Source organism: Bombina bombina, chromosome 5 (assembly GCF_027579735.1).
Source record: "Bombina bombina isolate aBomBom1 chromosome 5, aBomBom1.pri, whole genome shotgun sequence".
NCBI classification, from domain to species: Eukaryota; Metazoa; Chordata; class Amphibia; order Anura; family Bombinatoridae; genus Bombina; species Bombina bombina.
This window is the reverse complement of record NC_069503.1, coordinates 910,752,072-910,764,988: the sequence shown is the minus strand read 5'-3', so window position 1 is coordinate 910,764,988 and position 12,917 is coordinate 910,752,072. Positions and strand designations below refer to the sequence as shown.

General features: G+C 37.6%; 1 protein-coding gene across 1 annotated transcript in view; it reads left to right on the top strand.

Annotated features, from left to right (window-relative positions):
- ASPH (aspartate beta-hydroxylase) overlaps positions 1–12,917 on the top strand; it is a 300,885-nt gene that overhangs the window by 265,923 nt on the left and 22,045 nt on the right. The window contains exons 11-12 of the mRNA XM_053715890.1: positions 3,239–3,330; positions 4,738–4,871. Coding sequence (XP_053571865.1) covers positions 3,239–3,330; positions 4,738–4,871 — 226 coding nt within the window. The remainder of the gene's footprint in view (positions 1–3,238; positions 3,331–4,737; positions 4,872–12,917) is intronic.

Genomic DNA, 12,917 nt, shown 5'->3' with positions numbered 1-12,917 from the left:
GTGTTAGTGTACTTTAGAGCACAGTAGTTAAGAGCTTTATGAACCGGCGTTAGCCCAAAAAGCTCTTAACTACTGACATTTTTCTGCGGCTGGAGTTTTGTCGTTAGATTTCTAACGCTCACTTCAGCCACGACTCTAAATACCGGAGTTAGAAAGATCCCATTGAAAAGATAGGATACGCAATTTACGTAAGGGGATCTGCGGTATGGAAAAGTCGCGGCTGAAAAGTGAGCGTTAGACCCTTTTTTGACTGACTCCAAATACCGGCGGTAGCCTAAAACCAGCGTTAGGAGCCTCTAACGCTGGTTTTCACAGCTACCGCCAAACTCCAAATCTAGGCCCTATTTTGCAGTTTCATTGTGAATAAAGTGCAGTGTGTTTTGTCTCTGCTACAGGTAACTCAGTGATTATTTGTTTGGCAGCTCTGAACATTCTTCCTTTAGCACCAATTTATGTGAAACTTGTCCAGTTAAGCTTTTCTGTTTTTTTTAGAGGGGGGGGGAGTCCTTTTAAAACATTTTCTAGAGAAGATTTCATACCTCTAAAATGATGGTACTTTTTGGTCCTTGCATCAAATTAGAAACCAGTTACTTGACATGACAGCCCATGGTTACATATATCATCAGGAGAATCTTGCAGAACATCTTTATTGTAGGTTTCATGCATTTTATTGGTGATCAAGTTGATGTCAGCCTAAGTTCTAATGGAATTTTTTTGAAGTAGATCTCATAGTGACAGCTTAAAGGGACACTCAACACTAAATACATTTCATGCACCTCATACTGATCATGGCTGCTGCCATTATGGAAGCCAGGTTACACTGCAGGTATCTGAAGAAAAGTTGCTGCACACGTACAGACAGCACTGGAATATAGTGAAAGATAGATTTCAACATAGCTGAACTAGAGGGAGGCAGGGAATAACCTTAAAACTATTCTTAGAAAATGTATTTAGTGTTAAATGTCCGTTTGAAACAGAAAGGCAGCAACTTTACATATTAGTGTTTCCTTTTGAATTCAGATTTTGAAATGCATTTACTCCAATAATCTGTTTTGTCATGTGACAGGACAACCATAAAATCGTTCTTCTGGTGCCAGTCTGGACAAGATGCACTTGATTTGTAGATCTATTCCTCATTGTATGACGGAATGGTAACTGCTCCTAGCTTTACATTCTATGTCATTTTCTTATACTCTACCAAATATGGAAATTGTTTGTGCTAATAGCATCTGATTTAATAAAGGTTTTATTTTACTAAATAGTCTCACATGGTTGTTTGCTAACAATTAGATTATAGCGAAAGCATATTCCTAGGTTTTGGGACTAGTTTGGCTATTTATATAGGGATATAAGCGATTTATCTCCAGGAAAACCTGAATAAAGGATAAGCCATCTGATGGCTGAAAGTTTAGATCCCCTCAGTTATTGCAGGGTTTTGTTTTTGTTGTATGTAGTTGTTTTATTTTTGTTTTTTGCTTCAAGTCCCTTCACCTTGTTGGTTTGACATTTTTGTCAATTTTGAAATTATTTTAATAATAATATTTTCTTTCTGTGATTGTTGCTGTTATTTTTCATAAGAATTACTAACATATTCTATACATATTTGTTATAGTTGAACCCTTTTTTCATTTGATCTGGAAGCTTCCTTTAAAGCGCCTAGACAATCTTTTTGTCTTCTATACTGTTTTCATTAAAGGGTAGAACAACAAGGCTTATTTATATATTTTGACTGATATCCTCAAGAGGAATTCGATAAAAAAGAGAGGGATTATGCTACTAGAGCTATAGCTTTTTAATGAAGCCTTAGTTGAGCAATTATTAGCCTCCTGGACTTCTACAAAGAGCTTTAGTTTTTACTTTTCCATTTCATTGTGCTTTTATGAGATCCATTTGGTAGAAGGTTGCACTTCTTCATAACTATGCAAAACGTCTTTTCTTATTGCTCTTGATTTCATAATAATTGTCCTGGCACTAACCCACCAGCCATGATTCATATGATCATAAAAAATACAGAGGAAACACATGTGAAAAAGGATGTACAACTTAACAATTCTACCAAAATGGGAAACATAGAAACATAACGTTTGACGGTAGATAAGAACCAAAAGGCCCATCAAGTCTAACCATATTACATGTTACTGTTGTCTTAGGATAGCCTTATGCATGTCCCATGTAATTTATAATTGTTTTACAGTCCCTGTGTTTACCACCTCTATTGGATGTTTATTCCATGAATCTACCACCCTTTCTGTAAAAATAAAATGCTTCCTCACATTTTCATGAAGCTGCTACCCTCTAACTTTTTTGGTGGAATATGCTTTCAGCTTCCACTTTATTAAGTCCCTTCATATATTTGAAGGTTTCTATCATGTCACCTCTTTCCCTTCTCTCCTCTAAACTATACATCAAAAAGTTTTTCTTTGTATGTTTTTTTATTTTAGACGGTGTACCATTTTAGTAGCCCTCCTTTGGACAGTTTCAAGTTTATTTATATCCTTCTGGAGATATGGTCTCCAAAGCTGTACACAATATTCCAAATGAGGCCTAACTAGCTATCTGTAAAGTGGCATTAGAACCTTGCTTTTTTTTGCTACTATTACTAATACCTCTCCCAATGCAACCTAGTATTCGTCTGTAGTTAGCCTGTCTTATGCATTTTGTTCGTGGGGGTTTTAGTGGGGTTTTGTTCTTGTATTACAAGTTGAAAGTAAACATGATCGTTTGAGCGCAATCGAAGTTAACGCGCGTTGGGTTAGCGCAATCTCAGAGCTCTGGTTTACTGTTTCGCAAAACAAAAAGTTTCACAAAGCACATCAAAAATACATTACAAAGTACAGTTACACCATCTAATTATTATTATGTATTTATGTATTCATAAGTGTTTACTTTCAACTTCTAATACGAGAGCTACCTGACAGACGCAAAAAGCTTACTTCTAACGTACTTAACGCTCCACTTGTACACTGGCCCATAATATCTACTTAGCCACAGCTCAAATAATTTGTATGGAGGGAATCCAGGATATAAATTTAGGAGCGAGAAATTGTTTAGTTTTCATGGTATGGGACATTCAAATTATGGTGCTGTCAGCTGCAGAATTCAAAAAGCAAGGCAGACAAATCTTGGAGCAAGGGACAATTTTTAAGGCAATTTTATTTCGTTATTGGCTAATATTACACAGTGCAACTTAGTTATATGTCTTTTCAGTTTCCAATATATATGTTTTAATTTCTAATAGGGCGAAAAAATGAAAATTCTTGTAAAGCAGCACCAAGAACATGCGCTATGCTGGAAAAATTTCCAGAGTCAACCGGATGCCGCAGAGGACAGGTAACTAATTATTTTATTTATTATATGCCATTTATATGAAAAATGTATTTGCAGTTGAATATTGCCCTTGGGAAGCAAAACAAATGTGTCAGTATCAGCCACTGATTGTCTTTTTCTTACCCCCCTCTGACCGTCTCACAACACTTAATTTAGCCTCGCCTATGTATACCTATAGCAGTCTCCCAAAGTTTAGCTAACAGAGCCCCGCACACTTGATGAGACATAGGGGCATATCTATCAAGCTCCGTACGGAGCTTGAAGTCCCGTGTTTCTGGTGAGCCTTCAGGAGACCGCTGCTCCATAACCTGTCCGCCTGCTCTGAGTACGATCGGGTTTTTTGACACCCCCGCGAATCTGCAGGGAGCGGCGTTGCACCAGCAGCTCACAAGAGCTGGTGGTGCAATGCTGAATACGGAGAGCGTATTGCTCTCCTCATTCAGCGAGGTCTGTCCTACCTGATCCGCACTGCCGGATCAGGTCCGACAGACCTTTGTTAAATAGGCCCCTTAAAGCCATACTTGAAATTTACAACACTGCATTAACAATGCACTTAAAGGCCTTTTGCAGCATACTTGCATACTATTAAAAGTTATCAGTGTTAGAGTAATACGTTTTAACATGTATTTGACTTTGCTTCCTGCGCATGCACTGACTGGCAATATTGATATCTAGCATTATATTACCGCCAATAAAAGTATTAATAAACCTGTAATTGGAGAGGAAGAATCCATGGCAATTTTAGGGTACCGTTAGGGTGGTTGGGCAGTTTCTTAAGAGGTTGGTACAAGGGTTGGCATGGTACAAGTTGGTACAAGTCTGGTTGGTACAAGGGTTGGCATGTTGACCCAGGGCATTGTGTAGGAAGGTCTGTTAGTGTTTAGGGCAGGTTTACATCTTCACCTTCGCTTGTGAAGTCAGAATATTTATAGGGTTAGAAAGTGAAGGGAGGCATAGTGAAACAGCTTCCAAACCATTATGCAGCTCACAGCTATATCTGTAGTCAGTCATGTGCACATTAAAAGTTATAATTTTAGCTGTCATATTTTTTACAAGAGTATATTGCAATATTCTAGTACCCATAATGGAAATGCAATGCTGTTTTTTTAATACAACTCAATAAAGGCATGATATATATATATATATATATATATATGTATATATATATATGATATGTATATTTGCCAACTGTCCTAATATTTCCTAGACAGTCCCAGTTTTTTGTCTTCTGTCCTGTAGTATAATTGTCCATGGACAGTCGAGGCATTTGGCAAGCATGCCCAGCATATGTACCGTATCTTGCTTCAAAAAACCTCATGCATGATTACCTATGAACCAAAATGTATGCTGGGTAACTGGTTCAATTGTGGTGTATACATTTTTAATGTTGTCTCTTGATTTTGTTTATAGATCAAATATTCAGTTATGCACCCAGGAACTCATGTCTGGCCTCATACCGGACCAACAAACTGCAGACTCCGGATGCATTTAGGATTGGTTATACCACAGGTTGGCTGTAACATACGATGTGCCAATGACACACGGTATGCATTATTTCTGTATATAAAAATGTGAATTTTATTTTCCAACTTTATATATAAAAATAGTACAATCAATTTCTCTGTACTGTATAATACATAACAAATGAATGCTCTAGGTAAGCCCGTCCATAACACTACACTTCATGACTTGCTTTCTATGGTGTGAATATAGGCAAATGGGTGTTCTTAGATAAATATAATCCACCATTGGAAGTTGATAATGCACAGGCTTTATATTGGGTTTTCAGATTCTTTTGCTCATTCACAGTGAATGTTTTTTTCACCATCAGATTTCTGAAAGTTTAGGTTTCTTGCCTTTCAGTTGGGCTTTAGTGGAATATTATTTTCCAGACTCTATTTTATTCTGTTTTCAAGCACCCAATTACTATTTATTATAACATGAGTCTGCTTATGCAGGTTCTGCAGCATTATACTTTAGAACCAATGCTTAAAGGGATACATGACAGCTTCTGTGTCTCTATAGTGTGGTATGCTGTTATTGATACTCAACGCGTTTCAGCCTTATAGGGCTTTATCAAGACATGTACGGCATATAGCCCTATACGGGCGAAACTCATTGACCAGGACTGCTATCACTCCAAGTACATTAGTGTTTCAACCAGGCTGAATATTTGAGTTTGAATCAACAAACTTTATCTCCCAAGTTCTTTTACACTGCTGCTCTAGCTACCTACCCTGTGGAGTTCGGTGGACCGAACGGAGGGAGGTACCCAACCTAAGGATATACTTAAACTCCTACCAACACTTTAATCCCTATTAGGATATTCCGGATAGTATCGCTAACAGCATACACCACTATAGAGACACAGAAGCTGTCATATCTGAGGAGGATCCAACCTTTGCACTCTGATGTGATGACGCGGAAGTGAGTCACGTGACCCCCGCTACTCTCAACACTCACAGGACACAATACGCTGAATGCGTGTGTCGGACATTCGATCTAACAGAAGCCTGTAAGAACTATCCACTCAAGGACGCCAAGGTAAATACCTTGCCTTTTTAGGTATAGATATCCCTCTGGACGCAGCCTGGACCGCTGAGGGGACGATATACACCTACCAACAACTATCGTACAAGTGTGAGGACACAGACTGTGCAATACAGTTTAACTTCAGCCGGAAACTTAATTTTAATATAGATATCAGCACTGGGAGACATCCCAGAGTATTTGTATTTTTGTTTGTTTTATTGTATTTTAGTGTCCTTATAATAACATACTTAATATATTAAAATATCACTATTTTCCATATATATTGTGTCCTTCAAACCTTAAATCCTAGCTTTCATTTAACACTGTATTTAATGCTCCCACACAAGTTTTTTGCGCGCGTTGGGTTTTTCTCATATTACAAGTTGAAAGTAAACAGTTTTGGCTCATGCGCTAACCTAACGCCCGTAAAAAGCTGAAGTTAGAATATCCCACATGCGCCCTACTCGCACGCAAACACAATCGCATAAGTGCGCTAACCCGGCATGAAAATTTGAATTTTCACATTCCAATGTTCTTCACATAGCAGAATATGTTCTGTGTATTCATAAATACCTGTTTCTACATATATCAAGCCACAACCGTCAGGGTGCTGTGTGGTAATCAAATATGCATTCAGTAAATAAGCACTCACTGGTCTTCAGCCATCAGAATATAGTGATATATTCTGATGGCTGAAGACCAGTGAGTGCTTATTTGCTGAATGCATGCATGCATGCATATATATATATATATATATATATATATATATATATATATATATATATATATACATACACATGATTATATATAGTTTTTTATATATATATATATATATATATATATATATATATATATAAATATCTATTTGTAAATACATAGAACATATTCCCCACATATGTGAAGAACATTGGAATGTAAAATATTTACAAGAAATACACAGTATAACATAAATAAATATTGCATATATATGATTTTACATGTTTTCATCTACTTAACTGCAAAGGGCTCCAATGCACTTAAATATTTGTCTATAAATGTGTACATATATTTTTATGTGTTTATATGTGTATATATGTTTTTATATATATATATATTTATATACACATATAAATACTTATATGCATACCTATAAACATCTACAATAATTATATATATATATATATATATATATATATATATATATATATATATATATATATATATATATATATATATATATATATATACAGTGTATATATATATATATATATAAATAAAATCATCGATAAGGATGCACTCATGTAACAGTTACAGTTGCCAAGGTGCTAATAGTAAAATTCAATATCCAAACGCTAAAAAAAAGCACTCTTTGGACATGTATAAAATATAACTTTTAATATCCAACTTGATTAAAAAAATCACATGACGTTTCAGAACCGGACCGGTTCCTTTATCAAATACAACACATCATTATAAGAAACAGCAGATTTTTTAATCAAGTTAGACATTTAAAGTTATATGTTATACAAGTCAAAAGAGTGCTTTTTCGCTTTTATTTATTTATATATATATATATATATATATATATATATATATATGTGTGTGTGTGTGTGTGCGTGCGTGCAAAAAAACGAATCCTCCCCCCCAAGGCCAGCCACCTGGGTGCAAACAAGCTAACAACAGTTCAGGAATAAAAGATGCACTCTCAGGAATTTCACTCAAAAAAGTGTCAGCTTTATTAGGTTTGATCTATATACGTGTATATATATATATATATATATATATATATATATATATATATATATATATATATATATATATATATATAAATAAATTGCATATAAATCTAGGCTAGTAGTTAACATTAAAAGGGACATAAGAGATTAATAATAACATGCTCTAGGGCAGGGATAGAGAACCTTAGCCCTCTAGATGTTTCAGAACTACATTTCCCATGATGCTCAACTGGACCTAAGCATCATGGGTAATGTAGTTCTGAAACCTCAGTAGTGCCAAGGTTCCCCATCCCTGCTCTATGGTATTCTATTATTGCATCTTCTTGCATAGAGCTTTAGGTTGAACCCTTGTGAAATGGTTAAAAACACATAGTTAAAATCAGGTCTGGAATAGCAATACGCTTGAGTTCAGCAACCATGTTTATCTCAACATAAGTAGTGCTTTGTTTTCTCAAAGCATAGTTATTTACAAGCAGTAGTGTAATTTTATTATTGCTCTTTATGTCCCTTTAAGAAAAGTGTGCCTCTGAATTTCAGTTTATTATTCTCTTTTCTAATCCATCTTTTCTGATTTTTCATTAGCATTAAGCAGCTTTCAGGACATTTCCTTTATTTCATTTAATGTTCTCAAAACATTTTTATGTTGCTGTCCTGTCATAATCTGGTAACAAAGAAGTTAACAACACAGAGTAATTGAAGGATTAGAATTAGCGGGTACCTCTTATATGATATATTTGCAAGTATCTTCCATAAAGATTACATATTTTAAGAAGTGTTTAAGGGACTTTATTTTCCAAATATGCTGATGAGGACTCCAATGCATTTAAAAATATTTGTGTATAAAATATTTTCAAAAATAAAAATGTAAAACTGTCATTTTAATTGCAACATTTTCATTCTCAAGGCACAAGCTTCCTTAAACACATGCAAATTAGTTTATGCACATATCAGCCAATCATTGAGAAGCATGTAGCATGTGGATAGTAAGCTACAATTTTCAGATTTAAATTACGGGAAAAGCAGGCAAAATATATAAAAGTGTGCTACCCATTTTTTTCATTATGCATAAGTGAAAAATGTATGTGTATTTAAAATTTTGAATTTAGTGTCCATTTAAAACATATTAAAATATGCTCTGAATTTCTATTTATTATCATGGTTGTCAAAATATTGCAGCATGTTTTCATTTTTAATAGATAGCATCATGCTAATTCCTTTTTAGATACATACACGACGCTCTGCATTTTTATTTTACTTTTTGTTTTCTATTTTTACCTTTCAGATAATACTTACAGGTTAAGATGGCAATAAATTAAATCATATTTTCCATTTGTTCAGTATGATTCATTAAAAATTTCATTAACACACATGAAAGCTCCTATATCCCTTGTGTTTTTGCTGCAGTAAGCTGTAATCGCATAATTATCACCCAATGTGGTTTTAAACACAATTTTACTTAGTGCTTTATAATTAGGCACGCACTGCTGTAGAGATGATGCCAGTCAATATAAACTTTGTGGTTTATTCTTCTCTGGTTCCAAATCACAATTATGAGTCTGCAGACAAATATATTAGAGTGAGATTTATCCATTTTATTGTGGGCCAGATTATGAGTTGAGTGCAAAATATTGCTTACACTAAAACGATATTTGCACTCAACTGAGTAATACCAGTGCATTGCGTTCACATTGCAGGGAAGCATTGCGCTAATGAGAGTGCGCTTCCATAGGCTCCTACGGGCTAGGTTACATTTTTTTTGTTTGAAACTTTGTGTGGTTCTTCAAACCTTTTTTATTCATGGTCCCTCTTAAAAGTTTTATCTTTGTGTTTTTGCAGGCCTTATTTGCAGTCAGATCTCTTAAGGTCCGTTTCTCTTGCAAGGTGTATCCAGTCCACGGATTCATCCTTTACTTGTGGGATATTCTCCTTCCCTACAAGAAGTGGCAAAGAGAGCACACAGCAGAGCTGTCCATATAGCTCCCCCTCTAGCTCCAGCCCCCAGTCATTCTCTTTGCCGGCTCTAAGCACTAGGGTCTCTCTCGGGAGGGTAAAGTGAATGTGGTGTTAGAATTGTAGTTTTTATTATCTTCAATCAAAAGTTTGTTATTTTAAATGGTACCGGTTTGTACTATTTACTCTCTAGCAGAAAAGTGATGAAGATTTCTGCTGAGAGGAAAATTATTTTAGCATGTTGTAACTAAAATCCACTGCTGTTCCCACACAGGACTGAGGAGTACCAGAAAACTTCAGTTGGGGGGAACAGTTTGCAGGGTGAACTGCTATAAGGTATGTTCAGTCATTTATTTCTAGACAAGACTGAGATAATGCTAGAAGAGACTGACAATATCCCCATGAGGGGAGGGTAAGCTATGTTCACAGACTTAGTAAGGAATTGAATGCTTACATAATAAGGCTAATTATGCTGGTTGACACATATTCAGGGCAAACGATTGTTTAGCTGAGGAAAATATCGTTTGCAAGACACTTGGAAAGCCCTTTTCGGTTCTTTCTGGGGTTATTACCCACATGGCTATTTTTTATTCACTTAGGAGTGATTTATTAGTGCTCACAGCTCCGGAGTAGAGTGGGAGGGGCCTAATTTCGCGCCTCAGATGTGCAGTTAGAATTGCAGAGAAGTTCATGCTGCTTCACATGGAGGGTCCTGCTGCTGTTTGAGGGCCTTAAAGAAGCTATATTCCCCCAAATCTGATCCCTAAGGGCAGGTAGGGCCACAGCAAGGCTGTGGCAAGGTGCTGTAGTAATTTTAACCGGGTGTTGGCTTTAGGCTGCTCCGGTTTGGGCATTAAGGGGTTAATTATTTTGCAACTTGTGGTGCAATCTTATTAAGGCTTTAGGTATATACTGTGAAAATTCCAAAAGGATTGCTGCATTTTTCACTGTTTTTTAAAATTGTGTGCTCTTTTTATCTCTTAAAGGCACAGTAACGTTTTTTCAAATTGTGTTTTTTATTTGATTAAAGTGATTTCCAAGCCTGCTTGTGTATACTACTAGTCTGTTAAACATGTCTGACACTAAGGAAAATCCTTGTTCAATGTGTTTAGAAGCAATAGTGGAACCCCCTCTTAGAATGTGTCCCACTTGTACTGATATGTCTAAACACTTTAAAGATCATATTGTTGCACTTAAGAATGTGGCCCAAGATGATTCTCAGACTGAAGGTAACGAGGGTAGCCCATCTGCCTCTCCCCAAGTGTCACAACCAGTTACGCCCGCGCAAGCGACGCCTAGTACCTCTAGTGCGTCTAACCCTTTTACATTACAAGACTTAGTGTCATGGATAATTCTCTTACAGCCTTCTTATCGAAACTGCCCGTGTTACCTGCAAAGCGTCATAGCTCCGTTTTAAGAACAGATTATGAGCATTCTGACGCTTTGGTAGCCGTATCCGATATACCCTCACAACGCTCTGAAGTGGGAGCGAGGGATTTGATGTCTGAGGGAGAAGTCTCTGATTCAGGAAGGGTCCCTCCTCAGACAGATTCAGAAACATTGGCTTTTAAATTTAAACTAGAACACCTCCGCGTTTTGCTTAGGGAGGTATTAGCTACTCTGGATGACTGCGACCCTTTGGTGATCCCAGAGAAATTGTGTAAAATAGACAAGTACCTAGAGGTCCCTGTTTACACGGATGCGTTTCCGGTTCCTAAGAAGATTGCGGATATCATTACTAGGGAGTGGGATAGACTAGGTGTTCCCTTTGTTCCCCCTCCTGTTTTTAAGAAAATGTTCCCCATATCTGACCCTGTGCGGGACTCATGGCAGACGGTCCCTAAGGTGGAGGGGGCTGTTTCTTCACTTGCTAAACGCACAACCATACCAATTGAAGACAGTTGTGCTTTTAAAGACCCTATGGATAAGAAGTTAGAGGGTTTACTTAAGAAAATTTTTGTTCAACAAGGTTTTCTTCTCCAGCCTATTGTCTGCATTATTCCTGTAACTACTGCAGCCGCTTTCTGGTTTGAGGCGCTGGAAGACTCGCTCCAGACGGAGACCTCATATGAGGAAATTATGGATAGAATTAAGGCTCTAAAGCTAGCTAATTCTTTTATCACTGACACCGCTTTCCAAATAGTTAATTTAGCGGCAAAAAAATTTAGGTTTTGCCATTTTGGCGCGCAGGGCGCTATGGCTAAAGTCCTGGTCGGCTGATGTGTCATCTAAATCCAAGCTTTTGAACATCCCTTTCAAAGGAAAGACCCTCTTCGGGCCTGAATTGAAAGAGATTATTTCAGAAATCACCGGGGGGAAAAAGCCATGCTCTCCCTCAGGACAAGACCTTTAAGACAAAGAACAAAGCTAATTTTCGTTCCTTTTGTAATTTCAGGAACGGCCCCGCTTCATCCTCTCCGGCTGCAAAGCAAGAGGGTAACGCTTCACAGCCCAAGGCAACCTGGAAACCTTACCAGGGCTGGAATAAGGGTAAACAGGCCAAAAAGCCGCCACCAAGACAGCATGAAGGGGTATCCCCCGATCCGGGACCGGATCTAGTAGGGGGCAGACTCTCTCTCTTCGCTCAGGCCTGGGAAAGAGATGTACACGATCCTTGGGCGTTAGATATTGTATCCCAGGGATATCTTCTAGAATTCAAGGGTTCTCCCCCAAGGGGGAGGTTCCACATTTCTCGTCTGTCTGAAGATCAGACAAAGAAAGAGGCGTTTTTACGCTGTGTAGAAGATCTACATACAATGGGAGTGATCCGCCCAGTTCCAATCGTGGAACAAGGGCTGGGTTTTTACTCAAACCTGTTTGTGGTTCCCAAAAAAGAGGGAACTTTCAGACCCATCCTGGATCTAAAAATTCTAAACAGATTCCTCAGAGTCCCATCATTCAAAATAGAGACCATTCAGACAATCTTACCAATGATCCAGGAAGGTCAATATATGACTACCGTGGATCTAAAGGATGCATACCTACACATTCCTATCCACAAAGATCATCACCAGTTTCTCAGGTTCGCCTTTCTGGACAAGCATTACCAGTTTGTGGCTCTTCCTTTTGGCTTAGCCACTGCTCCCAGAATTTTCACAAAGGTGCTAGGGTCCCTCCTGGCGGTTCTAAGACGGCGGGGCATAGCAGTGGCGCCTTACCTAGACGACATCTTAATTCAGGCGCCGTCTTTCCAAAGAGCCAAGTCTCACATGGAGATTGTATTGGCCTTTCTGAGGTCTCACGGGTGGAAGGTGAACATCAAAAAGAGTTCTCTTTCCCCTCTCACAAGGGTTCCCTTCCTAGGGACTCTAATAGACTCGGTAGATATGAAAATATTTCTGACGGAGGTCAGTAAATTAAAACTCTTAACTACTTGCCGAGTTCTTCATTCCA